At 44.5% G+C, this 27,570-nt stretch overlaps 2 protein-coding genes and 1 long non-coding RNA gene across 3 annotated transcripts in view; 2 read left to right on the top strand and 1 right to left on the bottom strand.

Annotated features, from left to right (window-relative positions):
- Ola1 (Obg like ATPase 1) overlaps positions 1-3,871 on the top strand; it is a 114,835-nt gene extending 110,964 nt beyond the window's left edge. The window contains exons 10-11 of the mRNA XM_052182702.1: positions 62-184; positions 3,346-3,871. Coding sequence (XP_052038662.1) covers positions 62-184; positions 3,346-3,447 — 225 coding nt within the window. The 3' untranslated portion in view covers positions 3,448-3,871. The remainder of the gene's footprint in view (positions 1-61; positions 185-3,345) is intronic.
- LOC127685466 (uncharacterized) lies at positions 20-27,103 on the bottom strand. The gene is made up of 3 exons (XR_007977879.1): positions 26,893-27,103; positions 12,695-12,810; positions 20-400 (listed from the first exon to the last, which is right to left on the bottom strand). It is a non-coding gene; the product is annotated as an uncharacterized LOC127685466 (long non-coding RNA).
- On the top strand, positions 16,559-17,026 carry LOC127685465 (60S ribosomal protein L23-like). Its single transcript, XM_052182703.1, has one exon. The coding sequence runs from the start codon at positions 16,565-16,567 to the stop codon at positions 16,985-16,987; it is 423 nt and encodes a 140-aa protein (XP_052038663.1). The 5' UTR covers positions 16,559-16,564; the 3' UTR covers positions 16,988-17,026.
- Positions 27,104-27,570: the final 467 nt, after the last annotated feature.

The raw sequence follows: 27,570 nt of genomic DNA, 5'->3' as shown, positions 1-27,570 counted from the left end.
ACTCGATGCTTACAATCAGTCATTTTTAAATGCAATTAGTTTTCTCTGGTCCTTTTCAAAGAAAGGAACGAAGGCTCCTCAAGCTGCAGGAAAGATTCACACAGATTTCGAAAAGGGATTCATTATGGCTGAAGTAATGAAGTATGAAGACTTTAAAGACGAGGGTTCTGAAAATGCAGTCAAGGTAAGGAATGATACTTGGTTACTTGCAGATTTTATCATTTTAGCACTCACGTGAAGATGTGCATGGTAGACAATAGCTCTCTTTAAACTGCATGCTGTCAGCTTGTTAGGACCAATGTGGCGCACTGATTAGCAACTATCCACGGTCATGTCCTCTCGGGTCAGTCTTAAATAGCTGGATGAAGGGGTTTTTCTTTTGAGTTTTTTATTTCTCTACCTGAAAATAAAAATAAACTTTTAAGTCACATGAATACAAAGAATTTTCTCACTACTAGCTAATGAAAAAGTCATAGTAACCCATTTGCACATATGAACTAGAAATCACAGTAAGGTTAAGTCAAGGAAACAGATCATGGAACCGAGGTAGACAAACCCGCTGATGCTGAAACTTTATGGATTTCCTTTTTTTAAAAAAGATCTTTGGAAGTTTGATTTGCTTTTTCAACACTAGAGGGCAGGTCCAAAACTGTGCTTTATTTTAGCTAATAACTATAATTTGATTTGCAGACACTCATAGTGAAGCATTATTAAATATTAGTACCAAATGATTTTAATGTAAGTTCTATTACAAAATTCATTTTTCTAGCTTGTTTGATTCTGCACAGAGAATCTTATTAATATCCAACAAGTAGATAGTTCACCTCACTTAAAGTTGACCTTGTAGGTAGCTTCTTTAATTTAATTTGAAAACTGTCATAGAAAATGTTGAGAGATTCAAATAGAACCTTTATGCTGATTATTGCATAATTTGAAAGAAATGTGAAAGATATTTCAAGTTTGGTTTACTCTTACAGGTATTATTAGAAAAGCGGGGCTTTGATAGGACTGTTGGAACCTTAGAACCAGGAAGGGGAAAATCTCCATATTATTGATTAGGTATTAATTGAGAGCCATTATGATTACCCCCCCAAAGTTACAGTGTGTAACCAAACAGTCCATTGATTTCACTGGTATCATCTGTATTGATATAAATAGGTATGCAGATACTGAGGGTAAACTTCATCAGGAATGCTAATTAATTAGACTTGGAGAATATCTGATTTCTTTTGTCAACATGTTATATCATGTTAGCATTTATTTCTTTTCATACAAAAAATTAAAATGAGGATATTTTCTGTTTCTAGAATACAGAGATGGAGGCTTGTCATACTTACATGTGCTAAGTCGATACTTACCAAACCTTATTTTGTTATGATAAAACTAAGAGAAGATTAATTGTGAATACGTTAACAATCCAGAAACTATAATATACAGTACAATAATGTTTCCTGCTGATAATAATATGTAAGCCTGAGCACTTTATATCATAAATTGGGAAAGATCAGCTTCTGGCTTTTCTTCCTAGAGTACCACTAAATATCTCATATTTTTAACTTCCAAAACTAACATTTAAATTTTGAACTCTGGATAAATGAACAATTTATGAGCTGCTTTATGCTCCTTATCTAACAGTGTTTACTTGTACATGATAAGGAAGTTTGAGATTGCAAACAGGACTGTGTGTGCATGCGTGTATGTGTGTGTTTATTTCTACCACAGTGCAGCATAGCTAATTCAGTGCAGTGCTGTGAACTATATACTGAATAGCTCTTTGGGCTTTGTAGTCTACAGGGATGTCACACTATTAGCAATCATATCTGCTTAGGCAAAGCTGCCTTCTACAGATGGCTGCTTTCAAGTGCAAATGAACTGGTTAGACGTGTCTTGTTTAATACATACTCAAGATTCACAAATGGGTATTGATTTTTTGCAACCACTGTTTCTGATAGCAGTGAAAATGGATTAAATGGTCTCTAGAGAATTTAAAGAAACACTGTCACTATTAATAGTAAACTTGAATGTAATAAAGTATATAAACTTACACTAATATGTCATGTCAATGTGTATTTCCTTTAACTTGTATGTATAGTTTTATAACAGGCTTAAATCCTAGAAGTAAGTACTATATGGCTTTCACTATAGCACAACTTTACAAAAATCATGTGAATATGTTTTTTAGAATGATAGAGTACATTGTCTTTTTAAAGATAAACTTCCTTTTAATAGTATATTGCTATTAGGCAAAATCCTTTGTATTGTATACTATCAAAAATATGCTTATGAGGGTTCTTCAGTCTGGTCTGTTGATTTGAACCTCAGATGTATGATCTTTGTTAGTGTTTTTATTACTGATAAATATTTCACTTGACTTTGAATTTTCTTTCAATATTGTCAAAAAGGGAAGTAGTAATCTTACGTTAGACAAAGTTTTCATGTTCTCAAGAAAAACTTTTGAGAATTTGGGTACCCATTGTTGAGTGGTTGGTGCCAGGGTCACAGGGGCTGATAATTATGTGAGTGTTAAGTGTGGGTGCTCAGGAGCCTGAAGTGTGTGTTGTGCTGGGATGAACCTGGTTTGTTTGTGTGTAAGTCTAGAGCATGTCCAGATCTTCACACACCAGCACGCAGGATCATTTCTCTGCTGAGTGATTTACAGTGGAGAAATGTCTGTCTGCAGTTCCAACCTGTAAGAGTCTGCTTGGAAGCATCTCTGTCAGAAAACTTCCAAGATCACATTTGGGACGCACAGATGTCAGTGCTCTTGTCAAGAATAAACAGGGCTACAAGAAATTCAAATGTGTGCAGCACAGTTGAGCAGTTTTTCTTAGAGCAAACCATCTTTAAGACATCACTAGGGTCACCAAAGAATTTCTTTAAGCAAACAAAGCACGTGTGGCTTTTTCTGCCTCATTTGATCAGTTTCTTACAGTGACTCGCTGGGTGTTTGCAGACACCTCAGAATGTACCATGAACAGCATGTAATGAAACGTAATGGCATTGGTATGATTTACATCTGTGTCAACAGTTAGTAAGAGGCAGTAGGATTGGCACACATGTGTGGAGGCTTAGTCCTGTCCAAACCAGAAGGATTTTGCGTATCTTTTTGTTCTTTAGGACTTGTATGCCTTCCTACACGTCTCTTCTTTGTCATTATGTTTTTAACGTGACCCAGGGAGTATTCCCTCCCATTTGTCTCCCATTTGTCTCGTTTCTCTGAGGATTTGGATAGAATAAGCCGTTTCTCCTGTTTGTCTTGTATTTGGTTATAAGCAATAACCTTATTTTTTTTCCTATGTATTTGGTTATAAATAATAAACCATTTCCTGTTTTTCCTGTTTGCAGGCTGCTGGAAAATACAGACAACAAGGCAGGAATTATATTGTTGAAGATGGAGATATTATCTTCTTCAAATTTAACACACCTCAGCAACCAAAAAAGAAATAAATTTAGTTATTGCTCAGATCTACATACAGCTTCTAAAATGCATATATTGGGTTGGGGGGGGGCTGTGTTTTTTAAATTGAAGTTTCTGAAATCTAAAGAGACAAAGTTAGGAATGGGAATCTTCTACAAACAAATTATTTTTATTTGTTTTAAAATTTAAAATACTATGTACCTTTGATGAAATGCAAGTTACTAAGCGTGATGAGCATTGCCTTCTCACGTGATTAAGACCCTCCTTCACACTGTAGAGGCTTTCCGAGAGCCACACTACTCTCTGGATGCTTCATCAATCTCCATCATGTGTGCCCAGCCTGACACATTTGACAGTGAAGACAATACGGCTTGCTCCTTTTTGAATCTAAAGATAATGCATGTTTTACAGTACTCCAGATGTCTACACTCAATAAAACATTTGACAAAACCAGCCTTGGTGTGTTTGGGGATGTCTGCATTGACTGACTGTGGTGTGTTGAATGCGATATGGCACCTGCTGGCTGCTGATTACAGAATTTTAAGGCATGTGTGTGACGCAGAAACTGGCAGTGTGGGGCAGCTGCAATTGTATCTTAAAAGTGAGTCTTTCATGGGAATTAGAAGAATAATATGCCTGGGATTGTCTCAGAAAAAGTTAATTAATTTGTAGATGGACATTTATTGAAAGATGACAGCAGTGATCCTGCAGAGGTTGTAGGACAGGTGACTCTGGCCAGAAAGAAAACCGTCATGTCTCCAGTGCCAGTGAATTCTGATTGTTATTAGTGCGCTGACCAACTGGAAGCCATTTTCATTCTCACTTTTCTTTAAAATTATTACATTGTAAAAACTGACCATCTTGTATCTCAGGGTTGCATTTTTATTTCAATTCTGATTCATATACTGGTTCTAAAACTACTGAACTTTTTGATCATTTTTAAACTTCCTTTACCCTTGCTGTTGAAGTATTTGTTGAAAATCGGGCACGTGTATAAGTCAGGAACCTTTAGACTCATAGTATAGAGAGTGAGCAAATGCTGACAACTTAGTAACCTCTAGTAACCTGCCATGCGGCTCACCCCCTTACAACAGAGAGATCCCCAACTCTTTCCTGAAAACCCCTTTTGCTTCCATGTTAGCATTCTTGTGAGCCCTTCTGTGCTCCGTGATGTAATCGAACCATTTGCCATTTGCATGAAGTGAAGGTTGGTACCGGGACCAGCCATTACTCTTACTAGGGTGTCCTGTGGAACACAGAAGGGGAGGAAAGCTGTTCTTACAGAGATCCAGCAGCCCTGAGGAAAGATCTTAAACCTGTAATCCCAGCACTCAGGGTCTGAGGCAGGAGGATGGTGAACTCAAGGCCCTTCTGAGCAACATAGTGAGATCCTGTCTCGAAAAACAGAGTGAAGCTGACATGGCCGCTCAGCACCTATATCCTCAGCCCACGGAGGACAAGAGACCCAGGAGTCCACCAAGGCTGTACGGTGATGTCCCTGGCAGCCTGAGCTAGAGAATGATAAGTGAGCAGCAGACAGGCACCTGGGGCAGTGGAGAGGACTCGGAACCGGGGCATGACTGCAGTAGAACACAGCCACACGTGCTGCTGGCCACGGTTGCTCAGAGAAGCCCTTACTGTGTCTGCATTCGGACCATGTGTAGCTCAGCCACTCTAGGGCATTTGGGTACCAGAAGGAGAAATCAAACACCTTGCTTCTACATCAGTAACTTTAAAAACTTAAAGATGATCAAACTCGGCTCTCTAGCTTCTAACGTGATAGCTGCACACTACAGGCGAGAACCACTGGCAGGAGAAAGGAGACCATCTCGGGTAACTACATTTGTTAAGGCTGAAATTAGATGTTAAAAATATGCCATGTACAAAATTCTACACATGTTGAGGTTTCTAGGAACTGTTACCTATTGATAGAAAAGGCCCTTGAAATGCTTTCAATGATGTATATGTATGAACTATAGTTTGTATATTTTTAAGAATTTTAGGTAAATGTTTTTGCACCTCTCTAGGTTCATCCCAAATGTGTACTCAGGATCTGATTTGTGCCAAAAGCTTGGGGAAATGTTTTGATATCCTATGGTTGAATTTTCTCATGTTACCTTTATGATTTTTTACATTGTGATGAGCAAGCGTGGCTTGGGTCAGAACCAGGGCTTCTGAGGAAGCCAAGTCTTCAGGGTTCATGACTCATCTAGTGATGAATAAAGGTTTTGTTCACATATAATTTGCCAGCATCATGCTGGAGTGAGCATCCCTCCAAGTGGTATATCATCCTCTGGTATTAGAATGACACACTGCTGACCACACTTGCTGGCCGTATGATGTTCTCAGCATTCTGATTGTGACTGCCTCAAACACCCTGTGGGTGTCACAGAGCAAAATCTCTTAATGTGTCACATTTCCTTACCAGTCTTATGTATTTAACATTTTTTCTAACCCTTCAGACATGATGGATTTTATGACTGGTAACTTATACTGGAAGAATGGATCTTGACATATTTTTAAGCTTGTAGAAACACAGTATCTTAAAAGAAGTGTTTGGCTTTTGAGAGATTTTTTTTTTCTCCTTACAATTGCTTGGGGGCCCCTTATAAAAACTGGCAGTTCTGGGCTGGCAAGAGGACTTTGAGGATAAGGTTACTTGCTGCCAAATCTGACAAAACATATGCAGTTCTTGGGACCCATCTGATAGAAAGAAAGAACCAGGTGCTTACTGTACGTTGTTCTGACCCTGCATGCATGTTCTCTCTCTCTCTCTCTCTCTCTCTCTCTCTCACACACACACACACACACACACACACACACACAAAAAAAAATGAATTAGTATTTTTTTAAAGTTTTATTGACAATTCTTTCTGGGTTGGGTGGTACACACATGTGAGGCTAGCCTGGGCTATAGAATAAGATCCTGTCTCAAAAAACAAGAGTTATTGACAGTTTTTGGATTACCTTAGTGATCTATAAATACTCTGAACCACTTATAAATTATTACCTCAGTGAAAAACTCTGTGTTACTATTAGGAAATTGGAAATAAAGGAGACACACACACACATATCCCAAAACATGTTCTGGTCCTTGGCCTAAGGAAGCCAGGTTGGGTTTGCATCCTGGCTGTGCATTCTGCTTCCAACTTGTATGATATGACTTTGATTAAACAAGTTCCTTAAGCAATCTGAATCAATGTAGGCCCTTTGTGAGTGTTGAATTTAGACTGTAAAATGTCACAGGCCACGCAGTACCTAACAAGTTCTTGTTGGCATTAGCAGTTTTTATCATATTAGAATGCTTTGTTGTATCCACATCCACTCAGCAGACAAAATTATGCCATAGGAGATTGTTGGTGCAAGTTGGAAGAGAGCTGACTGGATGCTCTCTATTAAGGACACATTTGCCTTGATCAGTAATTCAGGTTATTAGCCTTGCCTCTAGAAGGTCACAGTAAACTGGTAGCAGCACAGAGAAAGCCAGCACTCTGCCTGCTTGGCATCAGTGTACAGAAGGCATCTCCAGGCTGAGGCAGATTTCCTAATGAAGCAGAAGGAATTCCAGTCTGTCATGGAGTTGGGGTCTTTGGTCCTCAGATCTGTATTTCTCACCCTTGTGTTTATGTCCCAAGCTAAGGTCTTACTCCAGAGCCATCTCCAGTGAACATCTTTGCTTTCATATTGTGAAGGGACAAGTTCCTTTACACTGTGACAAGCAGCTAAGGAAGAAGCCTTTAGGTTGGGGGCAACTTATGTGACCTGCAATTGAAGGTCCAAAGGCCAGTCAGGAAAGCCAAACATCCTGTTGTCACCAAATATGGGAGAGAGGCAATGATATTCGTGTTCTTTGACCCTTCTACTCTCTGTGCATATTGCTTTTTTTTTTTTAATAGAGATGGGGTGAGTCAGGTGAAGTGCCATCTTGGTTGCCTCCGAGCATCAACAATGTGTCAAATCTATAAGTTGTGTTCTATTCATAGTTTTCCTAGTCTCTTTGTATAGTTCTACTGAAAAACTACCCTGGAGCCACATCTGCCTGCTGCTGACTGAAGGAGGTTGGTCGCAACTTGGATGTGTATACCTTCCCTGCTTTTTCCTTTGAGAGGACTCATTAATCAGACACACAAGGGCAGTTCCCTAGGGTGGCATTTCTCAACCTATGGGCTGTTACTCCTTTGGGGATTGAATGACTCTTTCACAGGGATCATCTAGGACCATCAAAAAACGCAGGTATTTACATTACGATTCGTAACAGCAAAATTACAGTTATGAAGTAGCAATGAAGTAATTTTATGTTTGGGGGTCATCACAATATGAGAAGCTGTATTACATGGTCACAGGATTAGAAAGGTTAGATTAGGATTAGAACCACTGCCCCAAGGGATAGTGGAGCAGCAATACGGCAGGAACCTGCATCTCATGGGATGTCCAGATACCCTGGCTGCTTACCATGGAAAAAAAAAAAAATGAGTGTGAGCTGCTGTGTCTGAGCTAACATTTGTGTAGTAGCGGCCTGGCCCCATGTGCCTCGGCTGTGCTGCTGCATTGCTGCGCTGCTGCGCTGCTGCTCCCGGTCTGCACTTTGAATACACTGCAATAGAATGCAGTGGACTTCGATCAGATCTGGGTCCCATTCACATATCAGCCAATGCCAGTTACACTTCCAGCCTCGGGGTCTTTGCAGGTGTAACAAAATAGCGTTGGTGCACTAAACAGCTTCTATGGAAGGGCTAGGGAGAGAGCCATTCAGTGTCCAAAACACAAATAACAGACCTGTGTGTGTGGCACACAAGAGAGAATTACAGAACATATTTTTCTGTTTCCCTAAAGATCTATCCTACAGAAACTACCCAGAATTAGTTTATGATGAACTAATAAATTGTATTCCAAAATTTATACCTTAGTATTTGAAAATTAGAATAAACTTTATCACATAAAATTGAGGCAGCACTTCCAGGGTACCTGCAAAATTTTATTCAACATTAATGCTACTGTAGTAATGAAGGGGCCCCTGGCAGCCAAGAGGAGAAACAGCCTCTCAGACTCTCAGCTCAGTGAGGCTGAAATGAGAATTCCATTGACTTTGGTTAGATAAATTTGAAAGGCTTTGACAACACAGGATTTCCCATTCAGCTACCCATCAGCAGCCCTTTATAAAAGTTACATAGACGTGAGAAATTAAAAACATCCTTGTGGGTCCCTTGCTTCCCAGACTCTCCAAGCTGTTAGCACCATAGAATCATAAAGGAGAACTTGTCCCAAGGATAGGAACTAGAAGTTTAAAGGAAGAAAACATTAAACATCTCCTACTTGAAATGTGCTGTCCCTATCTAGACATGGCTTTGTCTTAGCACACTGAAGGCTTAAACATGGGAATGTAAGGTCAGCCTGGACACTAGAGACCCTGTCTTCCAAAAAAGAAAAAAACAAAAAACTGTCCCTCAAATGTTAAATGAGGAAATGTTAAATGTTTTTATCTGTGAAACTGTTACTCAGGTATATGTGTATGTTTGTACTAAACATATATATTACATATGTATATACCCAAACATATTATTTCTTCACAGCACACATTCTGGAAAGATGGCTCTGAGGTCAAAGCACATACTGATCTTGGAGAGGACCCAAGTTCAGTTCTCAGCACCCAGTCAGGCCGCTGTTCCAGCCTGTGCTCCTGGAAATCTGACACTCTCCTGCTCTCCATGAGCACCTGCATTCAGACACACACACATAACTAATCAACATTTGTACACTTTGCTATATATATTAGACCTCAGTTTTCAAAAGAAAACTGCATTTTTCAAACAGTTGGTAGGGCTGCTGTACATACATTATTATGAATGTTGGGTCCTCGGGAAATAATGTGCTTTAATATTGTAAAGATGTTAGTTAAGGTAAAAATCACATCAGTATACAAGCTGCATATGAAAACTTGCTAATACTTAAGCCAGCCACATTTCAAAACTGAACTAACTGTATGTGTCATTTCAGAAGCTATGATAAAAGACTGCTTCCCGTAGAAGGTAAATTATTTTCTGTGGTCCAAAGAATTGAAATCTGGTCAGCTGTAATAAGATTCAATTGTAACAGCAAAAACAATTGGAAACAATTTAAAATATCTATCAATTTAGGAAAATGGCAAAGTGAATTATAATGCACCCATACAAAAGAGTGCCTTAAGCCATTAAAAAGAATAAAAGTACATCTATGTGAGCTGGCATGGAAAAATTACTCATTCATATTGCTTTGTGAGAGAAGTCACAGAACAATGTATGGAGAAGGATCCCAGAGGAAACATCAGTTAACTGTTGGTTATGTGTCCTCCTGAATAGTTAGCCTTGAGTTTACATATATGAATAATTCTACATATATTTTTGCATAAATGAGACCATCTTATACTATCAGGTAACTTTCTCACTGAAGGGGCCCATTTGAAAGCAGCATAAAGCCATTCAGAATTACATTATGTCTGAGGACTTACCTTTATGTTTGTAAGCCAAGACTTGAGGAAAGAAAAAATGCAACTGTCAGTGCAAAAATGTAGGTGCTTTACTAAAAACAAATATTAAAACCATAAATTGTAATACAATTGAAATAAAAAACAGCAGGAGCAATCAGGCAGACACACAACAGCAAATGCAGAGGCTCTGGTAGGAAAGTGCCTGGTGCCCTGTGGAACAGGGCAGCTGCGGGTGCCTGGCTAGGGTGTACTGAGGATGGCCTCCACATGATTCTGGACTTTGGATCTTACTCTGGCTTAAGTGGAAAGCCCTTAGTTTTCAAACAAGCCACGCATTGTGATGTAGATTTTAAAAGGTCGGCTGGCACACTGCCCCATCTGCTGTTGTGCCTTGTGGTCCCAGACTAGAGCAGGCTAGTGGGAGTGCAGAGGAGAGTCAGGGAGGAGGGAGCAGGAAGCCGCCTGCCAGAGGCCAGAACTGCAGCTGACAATCCAAAAGAAGTGCTGGGGGTGGTGTCTGTTTCTAACAGCCACTTTGGCTGTGTTTATTTTGGATTTTGAGACATGATCTCACTGTGTAGCCCAGCCTGGCTTTGAACTCACTCTAAGGACCAGGGTTCCTTCAAACTTGGGAATCCTCCTGCCTTTGACAACCCCAGGTGCAGGAATTACAGGTGTATTCCACCATACCTGGCTACTAGCCACATTTTTAAAAGAAACAAAATTCATGTTTATAACGTCTCTTATAAATGTATCTTAACCCAGGATGCCCAAGCTGTGTGTGACCAACCTTAAAATCACTAATATGTTTTAGATGTTTTCCTTTCACACAACGTAAGCACCCCTAATCCAAAATGCTTTGGGCACTGATGTGAAAGGCATTTGGATTTGAACCATTTGGGATTTAGGGGTTAGAAATGTTCAATCAAGTGAGGTCTATGCAAATATTCCTAACTCTGAAAACCTCTGTAATCCGAAGCCCCTGTGGTCTAAGTGCATCAGATAAGGGCTGTTGTCCTAAGCCCTTCAAATCCCACCCCACACGCACACACACCATGCTGGGCACGTTCCTAGTGCTCAGTAGCTCTGTTGCACGTGGCTATGAAGGCCAGGGCTTTCCCGTCCCTCCCAAGGACTTTAACTTGCGCTCTCAATATCTCATCAGAAATACATTCCCCAGACTGACTCTTTCCTTTTAAGACTTACAGTAAAGCTTATGATTCCTGGCAGTATGGTATTGGTGCAGTAAAGACTTAAAATCAAGCCCAGACACAGACCCACCTGAGCTAGTTACTTTTTCTGGTTGCCTAGACAGCTTCAAGGAAGGATTTAGGGCTGAAAATTTGACTCAGCACTGACTGTTCTTCCAGAGGATCCTTGTTCCATTTCCAGCTCACAACCAACCATTACGCCAATTCCAGGGATACAACACCCTCTTCCAGCCTCTGAAGTCCTTAGGTGTACAAGTGGTTCACAGACATATACATGCTGACAAAAAACCCATACACAGGGCCTGGGGAGCTGGCTCAGAGGTTAAGAGCACTGACTGCTCTTCCAGAGGTGCTGAGTTCAAATCCCAGCAACCACATGGTGGCTCACAATCATCTGTAATGGGATCCGATGCCCACTTCTGGTGTGTCTGAAGACAGTGACAGTGTACTCACATGAAATAAATCTAATTTAAAAAAAATATATATATATAAGGTATTTTTGTTCATGTTTTGTTTTGGTTTTTGTATATTGGGATAGGATTTCTCTGTTTTCCCTGGCTGTCCTAGAGCTCACTGTATAGACTCAGAGATCTGCTTGCCTCTGCCTCACAAGTCCTGGGATGAAAGGCCTGCACCACCACTGTCCCCCCCCCCCCCGCCCCCCCCCCCCAGCAGAGATAGTGTTGTTTTGAAGGAAAGATTTGCTCTTGCTGTGAGGATAGGATACGGTGTGTCATGGTAGGGAAGACATGATTACAGGAGTTCGAGGCTGCAGCTGTTCATGTTCCATTTGTAGTCGGAGTCAGGGCCAAGCCACTGGTACTCAGCTCACTCCTGCATTGAGTCTGGGACCCCAGCCCATTGACACAGTTGAGGTCTCTTCTGTCCAAGAGCCCAGCTTCTTTTCCCAGTCTGGAAACTCCCTCACTGCCATGCCCAGAGATTTCTCTCCTGGACTCTAGATCCTGTCAAGTTGACAACCAATAACTAGTCAACTGATTTTTTTTTTCATCTATTACAGGACAGCCAGGTGTGGTAGCACATGCCTTTAATCCCAGTATGTAGGAGGCAGAGGCAGGTGAATCTCTGTGATTCTAAGGCCATCCTGGTCTACATAGTGAGTTCCAGGCTACATAGTGAGTAGCCAGAGCTACCTTATCTCAAACAAATATGAGATTTTTTGACCAATGGTACTAGAACAACTGGACAGGAAAAATAAAAGATCTAAACGTAGTCCTTACATACTTCTCTAAAATTCACTCAAAGTAAATCTCAAAATGCATTATAGGCCAAAATATAAAGCACAAAATGGCAGAGCAAGAGGGTAAGGGAAGGCCTAGGTGAAAACATTGCAGATCAAACCCAAAGGTGTGGTCCTTGAGAGAAAGGATCGATAGCTGAGACTACAGTGACATTAGGATAGCGTCAAGAACGTGAGAAGACAATGCATAGGACGGAAATGCTTGCAGAGGATGTGTCTTGTAAAGCTTGTATCTGAACTGCTCCCCAAAATATACAAAGACTCTTAAAAGCTGATAAGGAAACAAACTGTCCCTCGTTTTTAAAAGCTTTGAATGCAGGTTCAGAGTGACCACTGAATACCTTGTGTAGATATCAAGTTGTCCATTAGATACGTGCATCAGAAATTCAGAGGTCTGCGCGTGCAGGGATATGCTCTCAGAATCAGTACTCGAGGGATAGTATTCAAAACCTGAGGGCTAGACAAGGCATGGGGTGAGAACAGTGTGGCCCAATGCTGTGACTCTAAAACAGTTCCTCCTGTTGTAGTAACCCCCAACTATACGTTTATTTTTGTTACTATTTCATAACTATAATTTGCCACTGCCTTGAATTGTAATATAAATATCTGTTTTCCAATGGCCTTGAGCAACTGACCCCTGTGGGGGTTGTTCAACGCCCCACCCCTGAAAGGGACTGAGGCCCACAGGTTGACAACCTCTGGTCTAGAGAAAATGGAAAGATCCAGGGAAGTAGCCTGGTGCCACTGCATCTAAAAAGGCAGCCTGTGAGCCGGAAGGCTTCCGGGCAACATAGATGAGCACAGGAAGGAAGCTGTGCTCACCGGCCATCGAAAGATATCACGCCTCGCAAGTTGCTTCACCAAGGAGAAGGTTCCAACATCCTTGGGAAGATCGAACACACAGCGGTAGGGTTGGCCGGGAGAAGCTTCCAGGGACTGTGCATGCAGAAGGGGGTTGCTATTTTGCCGAGTCAGTTCGTGGACTGGAAAGTGCCGGAGCACTTTGGGATGTTGATAAAGCTTGCTTTTAAGAGAAGAGCTCAGGGCCAACAGATGAGAGAGCACAGAGAGCGGCCTTGTTCCCTGAGAGCTGCAGGGGCAGAGGCCAGGCACCCTTGGTCTTTCTCAAGTGTTTCCTCTGCTGGGGAGGAACGGGCATGGGGGAAGGGGTGGTGTAAGAAGGTAGCTACTGTTTCTAGGTGAAGTTTCAGCCCAAGCCCTTAGCAACTACAGCAATCCAGCAAACAGCAGAAGCAACAAAATAGCAAATGGAACAGCAAGAACCAGCAGCAGAGGGAACCAGTGGCTGAGGGAACCAGCAGCACAGGGAACCAGCAGCAGAGGGAACCAGCAACAGAGAGAACCAGCAGCAGAGGGAACCAACAGTAGAGGGAACCAGCAACAGAGGGAACCAGTGGCTGAGGGACCAGCAACAGAGAGAACCAGAAGCAGAGGGAACCAGCAACAGAGGGAACCAGTGGCTGAGGGACCAGCAACAGAGAGAACCAGAAGCAGAGGGAACCAGCAGCAGAGGCAGTAACCCCTGCCTCTCTCTGGGCTCTGAGCTCTGGTCTTTTATATACCCTCTTAAGAGTACCCAAAATTCCAAACACAAACTATCTTCAGCTGGCAGAATCATGCCCCTGCCAGAACATGAGACAAATCATAGTCAGCTGTGTGGACAATCTAAACCAGTCCCTTATCCCACACCTGGGATTAAAACAAAAACCTATTCATATAACATAACTGGGGGGGGGGGGTTGTTTGTTTTTTGGAAGAACCAAAATTCTTACTACACTTCACAGGGTATGTGCAAGGCCTGAGGTCTTTAGCTGCTTTAAAAACTACAACAAATGAAAGATCTTTGAACAGTATTGAGTAGATCCAGCTTTGGGACTACTGTCTCACTTTTCGCGAGTGGATGCCTTCAAATGTCACCAACCATGGTGACTGTTTGCCCAGAACCACCTCACGTACATCCTGCCCCTTTCTTTGCTCACAGAATCTCTGTGAGTGAGTGCACCCAGCTCCAGATAACTCTACCCGGTCCTTGCCAGTGGCAGACAAGGCTGAGGCGTGAGGTCTGGAGAGGGGTCTGGGAAGGACTTTGGAGAAAATCTTCCCTCCCTGATGAAAGAGATCGTACTCTCTCCTCTCCTCCTTCTGTGAAGACTTGAATCCTGGAACTATCTGGATACCCTATCTTTTCTCTTGTTTGAAAATAGATGGCTGGAGGTAGGCTGGAGGTCGGTGCTAGGGTAGCTGGTGAACTGAAGAAGGAGATGGGTGGGGGAAGAGGAGGAGTCAGCGAAGAAAACTCTGGAGTTCTGGGAAAGAAAGGCAGGCTTAGGGCAGAGGCAGTCCCAGGCCGTGGGTACATTGTACCCATGTAGCTTGCATTGTGAAGTTGTCTCCCAACAGGCTTCTTGTTTTGTGTAAGAATTAAGCCCCCTCATTACTAAAGCCACTTTTAGCCCAGTCTGCCGGCATTTGCAGTTGAAACCCTCCTTGCACACCTGACTAGAGTGTGCATCTGGGGAAAGCACCCTACGATCCTTAGGATGTATCAGTCAGGACCATATTTAAAATTTCTATGAGCTTTTCCTTTTCCACATCTGCGTCCTTTCACTGTGTCCCTGTAAATATGGGAACACAGCCAAACTTAGTGACTCTGAGGTTGGTTTAACAGAGGACAGCACGGAGAAGGTTTATCAAATCCTCGGCCTGCTGGGTTTTTAGTTTTCATCTCTGCCTGCACAAACAATCAAGGCGATCGGGGAGGAAAGTAGCTTCAGAGAGCCCTGACGTTCTGAAATGAGCAAAGCAATCGTAGTCGAGCGTTTGCCCAGACCCTGGGATGATGTCAACAAGCGACAGACGCTTGCTTTTCCTTCCTTTGCGGGTTCTAGCTCTTAAGGTATCCGAGATGGATTTAGTCTGTGGTGTAGGCGTGTCTTATGTGCTTAATTAAATGGACCAGGGGTGAGGAAGGAAGGGACAGAGGTCCCCCCATCCCCCACCCCCACCCCCTGAATATTTTTGATCATTTAGTCAGAATAGAGGTGTGGGCTGACAGACTGTAAGTGGTCTGTGTTGAACTTATTTTCAAATTCCATATAGAGCACAGACTACAAGTGGGATTGATAATTTTGTCTCCTGTATCACCAGAATGCTAGCTAGAAGTACGAAAGGTGTTCCTTAAATTTAGGAAACACGGACCCAGCAGACAAGACCGCTGCTCGCTCTCTCTCTCCCTCTCTCTCTCTCTCTCTCTCTCTCTCTCTCTCTCTCCTTTTTGAGACAGGGTCTCAGACACTGTGGTAGGTCTCTTCTGACTTTTAACTTTATCTTTTCCCCATAACAAACTAGAAGTATGCATGTGCAGTACTAGCTTTTGATGAGCTCAGTGAGTCTCTTTAGTGAATTATCCAGGGTGTGGTGGTTTGAATGAAAATGGCCCCGTGCTCCTAGGGAATGGCACTATTGTGAGGCGTGGCCTTGTGAAGTGGGTGTGGCCTTGTTGGACTCACTGGGGGTGGCTTTGAGGTCTCAGATGCTCAAGCCAGGCTCAGTGTCACTCTCTCTTCCTGCTGCCTGAAGATGTGGATTTGGAACTATCCCTTACTTCGCCAGTGCCATGTCTGCCCGGATGCTGCCATGTTTCCCGCCATGATGATAGTAGACTGTTGAGAGCTTTTGGTACTGCTTCTAGGAATTTGGCATTTGTCACTGGACTCGAACAAGGAAGTAGGCTCAGATAAGAATATTAGAAACAGGGACCATGGGGCTTTGTTGTCTACTTTGCTAAATCACTACCTTATGTGATCTCTTTGCTGACTACTTCTTACTATTACCTTGTGTGATCCTTTTGCTTACTACTCTGCTTGGTGACTTTCTTGTGTGATCTTCTTGTTTACTACTTTACTTGGTTACTTTGTCTTTGATCTAAGAACTGACCATGTTTTTTGGATATCTCTAGAATGATATAAAAGCAGGCTGGAGAGAAACAAATCTGCTTCAGCCTAAGTAATGGGCTGGAGTCATGTATAATTTTGTCTAATTGTTTTTCTTTTTCAATCCTCACTCCCTCACTTCAGACCCTGTTGACTGACTGAGCTGGCTTGGTCAGCAGACTAAAACTCTGAAACTCTAAGCCAACCCCTATTAAATGTTTTCCTTTATAAGAGTTGCTGAGGTTCCGGACAGTCTAGATGTCTAAGCAAGGACGTGGTGGGTCCTCCAGAGCGAAATTCCGGATTTCCCTGGGTCTTCCGGTGAGAGCTGTGATCAACTGTGCTGACAACACAGGAGCCAAAACCTTGTATCTCATCTCTGTGAAGGGAATCAAGGGATGGCTGAACAGACTTCCTGCTGCTGGTGTGGGGGACATGGTGATGGCCACAGTTAAGAAAGGCAAACCAGGACTGAGGGAAAAGGTACATCCAGCAGTGGTAATTCGACAACGAAAGTCGTATCGAAGAAAAGATGGGGTGTTTCTTTATTTTGAAGATAATGCAGGGGTCATAGTAAACAATAAAGGCGAGATGAAAGGTTCTGCTATCACAGGTCCAGTTGCAAAGGAATGTGCGGACTTGTGGCCCAGGATTGCATCCAATGCAGGAAGCATTGCATGATTCTCCAGTGTATTTGTAAAATATATTCATTAAAAAGTCTTTGCTCTGAAAAAAAAAAAAAAATAAGAGTTGCTGTGGTCATGATGTCTGTCCACAGCAATAGAAACCCGAGGGAATGAGGTTAGTTCCCACATTCTCCTTTTTGTTTTTTACTTTTTTTAAGGTTTATTTATTTATTCATTTTATGTATATGAGTGCATCGTCACTCTCTTCAGACACACCAGAAGAGGGCGTTGGTTCCCATTACAGATTGTTATGAGCCACCATGTGCCTGCTGGGAATTGAACTCAGGAAGAGCAGTCAGTGCTTTTGACTGCTGAGCCATCTCTCCAGCCCCACCCCCAACACACACATACACACTCTATGGATTGTGAATGAAGCATCCTCCACAGGCTCATGTGTTGAACACTTGGTCCCTGCTGTTTTAGAAGGTTAGTTTAGAAACTTTAAAGAATGGGTCCAGCTGAAGAAAGAGGTCCCTCACTGGAGGACATGACTTTGAACGTTGTCCTGGTGCCCCAGCCCTGTTCAGTGGTGAAGAAGGCCCCTCTTTATAATCTCCTGTTTTCATGGTGCACTGCGCTGCCCAAGCACGTGGACCAAGCAACCATGACTCTGGAAAACAAGGTTTTCTTCCCATAAGTGATTTGTATCAGGAATTTGATTATGATGCAGAAAGATCTGACTAAAACACCTCCAGGCACGTAAGGGAAGAAAGCAGTCTTGAGAGCTCTGACTCCAGCCTCTGCAGATGGGCTAGCGCTGAGCATTATTAAAGAAAAAACAAATAATAAATGAAACAATAGTCTTCCTCCCTCTGTGGCCTTTTCTGTTAGCTGTTTATTTCTTGTTCATCTGTGTAGCAAACATTTTCTTCCTAAATATAAATATATATATATATGCATATTGTTATGGGAAACTATTTTAGTCATAAGTAAGACTGTGCTCCATAGCCTTGCCTGAAACTTCCCTATAAGTGTTCTTTGCTGGCTGAGTGGTATTTTTCTTTATGACTGCTCCATCATAAGACAAGAACGAATCAATTTTAAGGGCTATTGGGAGATCGCACCATTTCATAAATATATAGAGAATAAGTGAACGTTACATGCATTTGTTACTATTTGGTTTTTTAGCTGGCTTTGTGTTGTATACATTGACATGTCTAACTTTTATATGATTTCCCAAAAGGCTGAAGAAAACATCCGTAAACTTGCACTTCCTTTACCGTCGTAGCAGGAGAAAGCACAGGAACGCCTGTTAGAACAAGGGGCTTGTGAGCGTAACGCCGTGCTGAGGGTTCTGGGATGTCCGAAATGCTTCTGGCCAATTACATCTTGCCTACCTGCAACTTGCCCAGGTCCCTGCCTCCCACTACTGAGGACTAACAAACTTTTAGACTTTGCCTATTGGGAAAGGTTTTAGAAATTCAATCTCCTTGCATTGATTCTGTACTTCTGTAACTATTGATGAGACTGGCTGCACTTTTTAATCCATGGACATTAACTACACATTAACTACGCTTTCCATGGCTGCCTATCCGTGTCCTTTAATTTTCTATTTGACTTAGACAAGTTTCCCCAAGGCATTGAATAAGAATCAAGAGAAATAAAGGTTTTGGGGGAGCACTGTTGTGGGAGCACTGTTGCAGCCAGCACCTCCACACTGCCGTGACTTCTACCACAAGTCTATAAACTTCTTTGACAAAGCAAAGTGAAAAAACATCAGAGGCTGTGGAGGGCCACAAACTTCCTCTGGTTGACTGAAGGGCTTTTGTTTGTCTGTTCCTTTCAGCTAAACAGAAACCACCTATTTCTCCAGCATGGAAACCAACTCCCCAAGAACTGAATCTTCTGATTCTGTGATTTAATCCAACCTAATAATTACCCTGCCTTTCCTCCGCCCAGCATCAATGGTGATAGATTACAGACTAGTAAACCGCTTTTTAATTTTAGATAATTTTTAAAGTCTGGATGACTTAATTAAAAAATAAAAAGTTGACTCTTCATCGTTTGTTCCAAAGATCTGAATCTGTGCTCTCTCTCTCTCTCTCTCTCTCTCTCTCTCTCTGTGTGTGTGTGTGTGTGAGAGAGAGAGAGAGAGAGAGAGACAGAGACAGAGAGAGACAGAGACATGAAGACAGAGACCCTCCTGTGACTCACTTGTGGAGGTAGGAAAGCAATGTAGCAGTCTTCATCTTCCACGCAGTAGGGCCACTGTGTGTCTGCCCAGTATGCAAGACCAGCTGGATTCCTTCTAGGCTTTCTCTGTCTGTCTCACTGTCAGCCCAGCTCGTTCTGGGAAACCAGACTGGGCAGTTTGGGAATGAAGAAATGACAGACACATGCTGGTAAAGCTGGGACCAACTAAGCTGTGCTAGTTCTCAAAGGGGACACCAGACATACAACCCAGAAACACAGTGGCGGGTATTATACGCACAGCACAGGAGGAGGGGTTAGCTAACCTGGGTGGAAGGTCTTTGTAGGGATCAGTCCTCTGCTCATCCAGAAGGAAGCTGAACTGCTAGTTCTGGCTCCCACTGGTCAGTCTTTGTAACCAGAGGAAGACTTCACCACCCTCCTGAGCCTCACTGGGGGGGGGGGGGGGGGGTCCTCACCTATTCCCACAGGTCTGAGGCATTAGGGTCCTTGACTCGTGACTCATCTGCTTCCCACACCTGAGCTCACGTCATCTTCCTCTTCTGCTTCTCACGTTGTGAAACTACAGGGTTGTGCCACCATGCCCAACTTCAAGATAGACTCTTGATTTCCAAGTGAATTTACATTTTTTGCAAAGACCACTTGGATGAACTCCTCAAGTTTTGGTTTGTCCTCTGAGGAGAGAGCCCCCACGATGTGATCTCGCCTTTCTCCAGGCTCCCTTTCCTTCTAAATTAACCTCTGGAATTCCTCAATAAGCCTCTTGTTTCCCCGCCACACCAGCCCCCTTTCCCTCCCCCTCCCCCATCCCAGTTCTCAGAACTCGGTAACAATCAGTTCGTAATTATCCACACACTGCTTGGTTTCACATATTTGTCTATACAGTTTTCATCTTTTCTTCCCTTTTAAGTTAAAAACGTTCCTACAGATTGGGTTCTGCATTAATTATATCATGTGGCGTAACAAATTACCCCCCAAATTTAGCATCTTAAAACAACATTATCTAGCAGTTTCTCTGAGCCCGGAAGCTCCAGCATGGCTGTGCTGCAGCCAGGGGTGAGCCTGACTGAGCCGAGGCTCCACTTCTGGGGTGGGGGTGGGGTGGGGTCGACGGCACAGAGACAAATTGAGCCTCCTGGTTAGTTTCTTGCCACCTGGGCTCCAGAGCTCTGTCCCAGGTGACATTCATCCAGACTGGCCTTGAGAGAGCCCGTAAAGAACAAGGCAAAGGTTGTGCTGTCTTTCATGTTGTAGGTCTCCAAGTCTCACGGCGGTTTCCAACCATCTTGTTGGATGCACAGCCCTCAGCAGAGGCATTAACACCAACACACAGGAATTATGTGGGGTCCTCAGAGAGCATAGTCACCTTGGCACGGGAAGTCAGTCTTCTCTGGATTCTTTTGTTTGTTTTTGCTTTGCTTCATTTGCTGTTTGTTGTTGTTTTGAGACAGTTTTTCTTTGTAACCCTGGCTGTCTTGAAACTCACTCTGCAGACTAGGCTGGCCTCCAACTCAGAGATTCATTCACCTGTCTGTCTCCCAGTGTTATTAAAGGCGTGTGTTATCACTGCCTGGCTTTTCCTCATTCTTTATATCATTCCTGTCGGCATGACTATGGTCCCTTAGAAGAACCTAACTACATGGCAGTCTACGCCTGCCATTCCATTACTCCAGAGGCTGGGACCATAGTTCAAGAGCAGTGTGTCTACACAGTGGAAGCGTTTCTTAAAAAACAAACACTTCTGTGGAGATACTGTAATGAGCCAAGATGCTGATGGTTCGCTGTGTGTCAGAGCACAGGGTCTTGGAGCCACGTTCCTGGCAGCATCTCCAAAGTAGAGTTTTGATTGTGAGTTCACTGAATCTGTCCTGAAGAGGAGCCCTCTGGGTCATTCCTGCTTGTTAGGATGTCAGCCTGCAACTGTCATCACAGATTGACAGAATAACAAAGTCCTCCGCAGCCCCGAGGGTCAGTCTGAAACTGGAATGACTTCAGGGTTTACAACATGGAAGTTGCAACACTATAAATCAGGGCTAAGCCTTGATTTAATTCTCAAGTTGGTTATTAATCATTTGCCAGCACACCAGTGATCTACTGAATGCCTTTCTTGAAGATCCAGAATGGAATATTTTCAAATATTAAATTTCTGAAAAGTCCTACAATAAAGAACTCTGTGTGTGTGTGTGTGTGTGTGTGTGTGTTACTTTCTAAAATAAGCATTTCCCAAATATATGACATGAGTGCGAATCCCAGCCCGGAGACTGAAATCTACAAGAAACTAATATTTGATGCAAAGTGCCTTTCACCAGAGTGATGGGAGAAAGACCATACGCTCCTTGTTCGGTGGAATTCTCTCACCTACCACAGGCTCATGCCCAGCTTCTGGGACCCATGTCACCTACCGCAGGCTCATGCCCAGCTTCTGGGACCCATGTCTTTTCTCCCTTTCGGGCCACATAGGCACTTCTCAGATTCCCCCCAAATCCCCGCCCATGACTCTGCCAGGTCTGGGGCCCTGGCTTGCCTCTTGAAATCTATTCAAGTCCAAGAGGTCTCCTGGCTTTGGGTGGGATAGCTCCCTCTCCAGACCCAGGCCTTGGTGCCTGCCCTCCCTCAGGCCGGTGTCACCCACCCCGCCTGACTTTACATTGCAACCCTGGTTGGTCTAGGTGGCCTTGCTGAGTCTTTATCTCCCTGGCATTTGCCTTAAAGGCCAGCCTGAGGCTCTGCTGAAGCACAGACACACTGCAGCCCCCACTCCTGTCCACCCCCCTTTCCGACCCTCCCTCCCCTTCCCTTCTTGCCTCCCCTTCTTTCATCATCCTTTCTTTTTCCTTCTCCTCAAACTCTTTTTCCTGAACTCCCCCGAGGACTTGGGTTTGGGTAACAGAAGCCAGAAGCAAGGGTTCATTTTGTTTCCTGCCCCTGGAGAGACCTTCCCTAGCAGAGGTCAGTGGGCTTCTTCTGCTTAGATGGGGGGGGGGGGAGACAGAGAGAGAAAGAGAGAGACAGAGAGAGGAGAGAGAGAGAGAGAGAGAGAGAGAGAGAGGCCATATCTGAGAATACCAGTCACCCATCCCACCAACACAACCGTTTTGTGGGCCATAGTCTAGTAGTTCTGCAAATGGCTTCCCAACGGCCTATTAAGAAGCCAGGTGGATGTCAAGAGGGCGGCCTTACAACCTATAGTCCAGTGACAGAAAGGGCAGTGGGAGGCCCTTTCATCTGCACATTCCTGTCTGCCCCACTGGAGGATGGGCACAGCTGCTGGAAACCTCTGGGCCTGGAGTGAGCCTGTGGGCTTGTGGGAGGAGATGGGGCTATTCTTGGTGGCGGTTTGAACACTTTTTAAGTGAGATTGCTGGGCTCTCCACCCATTGCACTTGTTTTCTACCGGGCACCACTTTCTTCCGGGCTCCTTTGAAAAACATTCAGCTCCCTACTGTGAAAGCAGGAGGCTCTGAAAGCATCTTAAAACCCATCAAAAACTTAATGCGTTGACTTTGAAGTGGGACCCAAATGCAAGGACTCCACCAGAATAAAATATCTCCCAAACTAGTTAAATAGGCTCGACTTAATAGCCAGCCATTTCTAAATTGTTTCTTTTATATAGTGTAGCATTTACATTGGTGGTAACCATGGTAACAGATCCTAAGGACCTCCATAAGATCAGCGCATTACCAGGTGCTAATTGTAAATAAGGAGACAAATAAATAGCTTATAATTTAAATGGCAGCGCCTAAGAGTCCTTAGATTCTTAGGCTGGTCTGCACCCACGGGCAAAATAGTGTCCTCTCATCCATACACAGCCATTTTGGCCTCTAAACGAGACTCATTAGTGAACGAGTTCTACTCTTCATGAACATCATTCTACTGATGAATTTAGAAGAGTAGAAAATGATAAGGCCATACAGTCTGATAAACAAAATGTCTGTGACAGCCACTGAAATACAGACTGTCTATGTCTGATGGGGATTTGTTCCAAGGAGCTTTTTGGCTACCAAGACCCTTGTGTGCTCAGACCCCACGTATAAAATGACAGGCATCTGCATATACCCTGCACGTAATCTCCCGTGTACTTTAAATCATCTTTAGATTGCTAGTGCCTAGTACTACACAAGCACTACTGTGCTGTGTAGGGTCCACACAAGGGAGAAGCCATCTATGTGCAATGCAGAGCAAGTTTCTTCCCATTAACAACTGCAGCCGAGGATGCAGCTATTGAGGGCAGCTGCACAGATGTAAGGTTTCAGACTGCACTTGATCATCTTTTCACTTTTCCCATAAGAATCTGCATCCCTAACATGAATAGGTGGCCGTTGACATCTCTGGACTGTGTGGCCCTGGCCAGGCACTTTCCTACCTGCTCTTCCCTTGATGCTTTCGGTGTCGCTACATCACACAGACTATGGTGTTTATTCTATCCCAGTTAACATCTCTCAGCGTCATCAGCCCCAAGTGCAGACCATACGTGTTGAATATGACTGCCACATTATCCTACTAGCGATGTGGGTGTAGAATGCAAAGCAGTGTGATGGGTTACTTTTTTCTTTCCTTTTTTGTTTAGTCTCTGAACATCTGGTTGGAGAAGCATTATCTGGAAAGTGTTAGTTTTCACTCTCCTTCAGTCACAGCGTGTCAAATGTGTTAGAAATGTCTAAGGACAAAAATGTGTCTATTCCTTGTTAGTTTCCATCCTTCCACCCCTCCACCCACCATCCACCCATCCACCCACCCATCCATCCATCCATCCACCCATCCATCCACCTACCCATCCACCCATCCACCCACCCATCCATCCACCTACCCATCCACCCATCCATCCATCCATCCACCCATCCATCCACCTACCCATCCACCCATCCATCCACCCATCCATCCACCTACCCATCCACCCATCCACCCACCCATCCACCCATCCACCCATCCACCCATCCACCCATCCACCCATCCACCCATCCACCCATCCACCCACCCATCCACCCATCCACCCATCTACCCATCTACCCATCCACCCATCCACCCATCCACCCATCCACCCACCCATCCATCCATCCATCCACCTACCATCCACCCATCCATCCACCCATCCACCCATCCACCCATCCACCCATCCATCCATCCACCCATCCACCCATCCACCCACCCATCCATCCATCCATCCACCTACCATCCACCCATCCATCCACCCATCCACCCATCCACCCATCCATCCATCCACCCATCCATCCATCCACCCATCCATCCAATCATTTCTTTCTCTCATGCTCACCATGTTCTCTCAGTCCAGCCCATGTGCAGGATGCTGGATGAAAGAACATGTGCTGGCAACATATTTCTGCTGAGCTCAAAAGAAGAGGGGCAAACTGTGAACTGTGTTGTGTCAGAGACTAACACAACACAGGTAGGCCCTCGCCCGGCTTAGTCTAGACAAGAGGATTCCAGTGCAGAGATGAAAATGGCCAGGGAGGCAGAGAGCAGCCCCTTACAGGCCACCTGGCTGACACAAGCACGGAGCAGCTCCGTCAGCTCTGGCACCCAGGCTTGGCACTCTGAAAATGCCTTGCCCAGCCATCTTGTTGTCCCAGAAACCCTGCGATGTTCACACAGTGTTCAGCCCTTGTAGTGGAGAGTAAGAGGGGAGGATGGAGGAGTCCTGGGTTGTCCCCGCCTCATGCAGCCTGGGGAAGGAAACTTCTATTGCTGAGCCTCAGTTTCTCCGTCCAGGAGAATCTCAACACTTCCTGTCAGTGTTGTCGTGAGGCTTAGAAGAGTGAGTGAGTGGCTGCTGTAACTCTGCCACAAGCTGAGTTCTGTGAGCGGAATTACCTGACACCCAAGCCCACATCGTGGGGGGGGGGGGGGGCGGTCCTTACAGCCGAGCACGTCTGACACACCGGAGAAGATGGATCAGAGCAGAGCTCAGAAGAAGCCCAGAGGTACCCGGGAAGGAAGAGAGAGGCAGCCTTTCAAGGAAATGGAACATAAGGTGCAAGAACCTCCGGCAGGAGCAAGCCCTGTCGTGCTAGGAGCTGAAGGTCTGGCTCGAGTGAGGGTGAAGGTCTATCTCACCTCACAGGGACGCACCAGCCAACGGGTTCCAACTGGATCCCAAGCCTATGCGTATTTTCCTTCTAGGGTTTTAAAGAGTGGGAAAAGCAAGATAAATTAAAAAAAAAAAGTTATGTTTATTTTTTTTTCTTAATTGGCTTGTTCTTTTTACTTAAATGTATTCTTACAAGAAGCTTTCTATTCCAGCCATGGGTGGAAAGCTCAAAGCGCCAGATGTGGTGTGGAATACAGATTTTTTCTTATTTCGGCAGATGATAAAGTACGATGTCCTCCCTACATCAGAGAACACCCCTGCAGGGCAAGAGAATGGATGAACGCTCCTAGAGGCCGATATGAATATTGATGCCAAACAGGATAAAGAGTACATATGGTTTGCTCAAACTTACACAAACCCTTTCTTTTTTTGGGGGTGGGGGCTTTTTTGGTGTTCCATCTGCGTGTAGAATCCCTTCCAAGAACCAGAAGGTAACAGAAAATGTGTTCATTGGACACCCTCCTGCGGTGTCCTCGGAGCCCTCCCCTCCCTGCCGTGGTCATTCTGCAGAAGTGTTCTCTGTGCTGCCAGAGTATCGCACAGGCCTTCAGCGAGGGCTCGGAGCCTTGACCGACTGTGCAAACCGAGGGAGAAATGGTTGCAGGGTATACAAGAAGTCTATGGGATGTTCTTGCAAATTTCTGTTAAGTCTAACCTACTCTAACATTAAAAACAGCAGCAGCAGCAACAAAAGACAGCATCGAGCCAGGTTTCCCAGATCGTGTTCGTCATTCTTCTCCATAATTCCATGATTAGTCCTTCTCATCACCTCTCCAATCGTTCCCTGGTCCCCACCAAGGGCTCCCGGGCATTGGGACACACCCTCTCCCTCCCCCTCTCCCGTTGGGCGTCTAAACATCAGGCAAAGGGACTTTCTGTGAGTTTCCACTAAAGGTTCTTAAATGGGTTTGGGCTGCCTTGCAAAATCGTTCAGAGGGAGCTGGGGAGACGACTTGGCACTCAACAGTGCCAAGGGCAGGAGTTCAGTTCCCAGCACCCACACTGCCTGTATCTCCACTCCAAGGCGATGAGGGTCCCACACTCGCACTCGTGTTCACACAGCCCACCCCCATATACTTACAGTTAAAGATAATAAAGGACATCTCACAGAGATAGTTTCGGGGGAGGAAGGCGAGCATTTCAGTAAGAGGTTAGGGTCAGGAAGGTCGGGCTGGTCACCTGATGTAGGTACCAGGAGAATGCCAGGGAATCCGGCCCACTGAAGTGTGAGGAAGGCAAAGGATCTTCCCATTCTGAAAGCTTTCCAAGCCTCGCCACCCCCCCCCCCCCCAACGTGGGGAGGGGACAGAGGAGGCGGCTAGTGGCGGGAGGAGGAGCCAGGCTGCTATAAACTGAGAAGAAGATTGAGAAATAGGCCAGGGCCATCTCTGACCTCATTCTGCAAAGGAAGCTTGGCTCCTGCTTGTAAAATGCAACCAGGAAGACTGTGGAGTTGGGACCTCCCTTATAGGACAGACCGAACAGAGCTATGCAGGCAGCCGCACCCTGAAGGAAGCAGGAAACAATTCACTGGCCTAGTGACACCAGGGCGAGGATCATACGGTGGGGTCACACATCCTGCCCACGCAACCATTTCTGTCCAGCTCTTCCTTGCCCACCAATTCCCTGCCAGAGTCACTAACCTGGAGCTCCTGTGCCAAGACTGTGACATTCTGGGCCTTATCTCAGCTGCTAGAAGCGCGGGAGAAAATGGGGTTCCCGGGCGGTTGCTGAGCTCGGATCCCGCCCCAGCGGTGCGCAGGCTCGGGGTGGCTCTCATGAGCCCCAGAGCGCCGAGTGGCAGCCGGCTGCGGGCCTGCCTCCCAAGCCCGCCAGCCTGAGGTCCCCAGCAGATGTCAGTCTGGGAACAGGAAGCAAGCCTGTTTGGGGTTTCTAAAAATAAATAAATAATAACCCCAACCACAAGAACGATCTTTTATCCCAAAAATTAAAAAAAAAATGCTTTAATGACTGCGGCATTTAGCACATCGGGGGTTCGCATTGTTTTCAATTATGCTCAATTCTGAAAGGGGAGTTTAGATTCTGAGCCTGAATGGGGAATTGAGGAGCTGCGAGTTTTGCTGTTTTAAACATTCGCTTTGCTACTTTAAGGAAAGAACTGTAAAATAGAAATAATGATATATTATTACAGCACTGCAGAGTAGCATTAATATTGCCGTTGAAACCTAGAATTTCAAATAAAGATGGAAATACTTATTTGCGCATACTTTTGTTCTTAGAAAAATGATTTGGAATGAAGGAGGCAGCAGGCCTCCCTGTGCAGTGTGTGTGGTGGTGGGCAAGGCTGAGACCCCCTGGTC

This window comes from Apodemus sylvaticus, chromosome 5 (genome assembly GCF_947179515.1).
Source record: "Apodemus sylvaticus chromosome 5, mApoSyl1.1, whole genome shotgun sequence".
NCBI classification, from domain to species: domain Eukaryota; kingdom Metazoa; phylum Chordata; class Mammalia; order Rodentia; family Muridae; genus Apodemus; species Apodemus sylvaticus.
This window is presented reverse-complemented; position numbering and strand designations above follow the sequence as displayed.

Coding starts and splice junctions, on each gene's coding strand:
- LOC127685465 (XM_052182703.1), top strand. CDS start 16,565: ATGTCTAAGCAAGGACGTGGTGGGTCCTCCAGAGCGAAATTCCGGATT.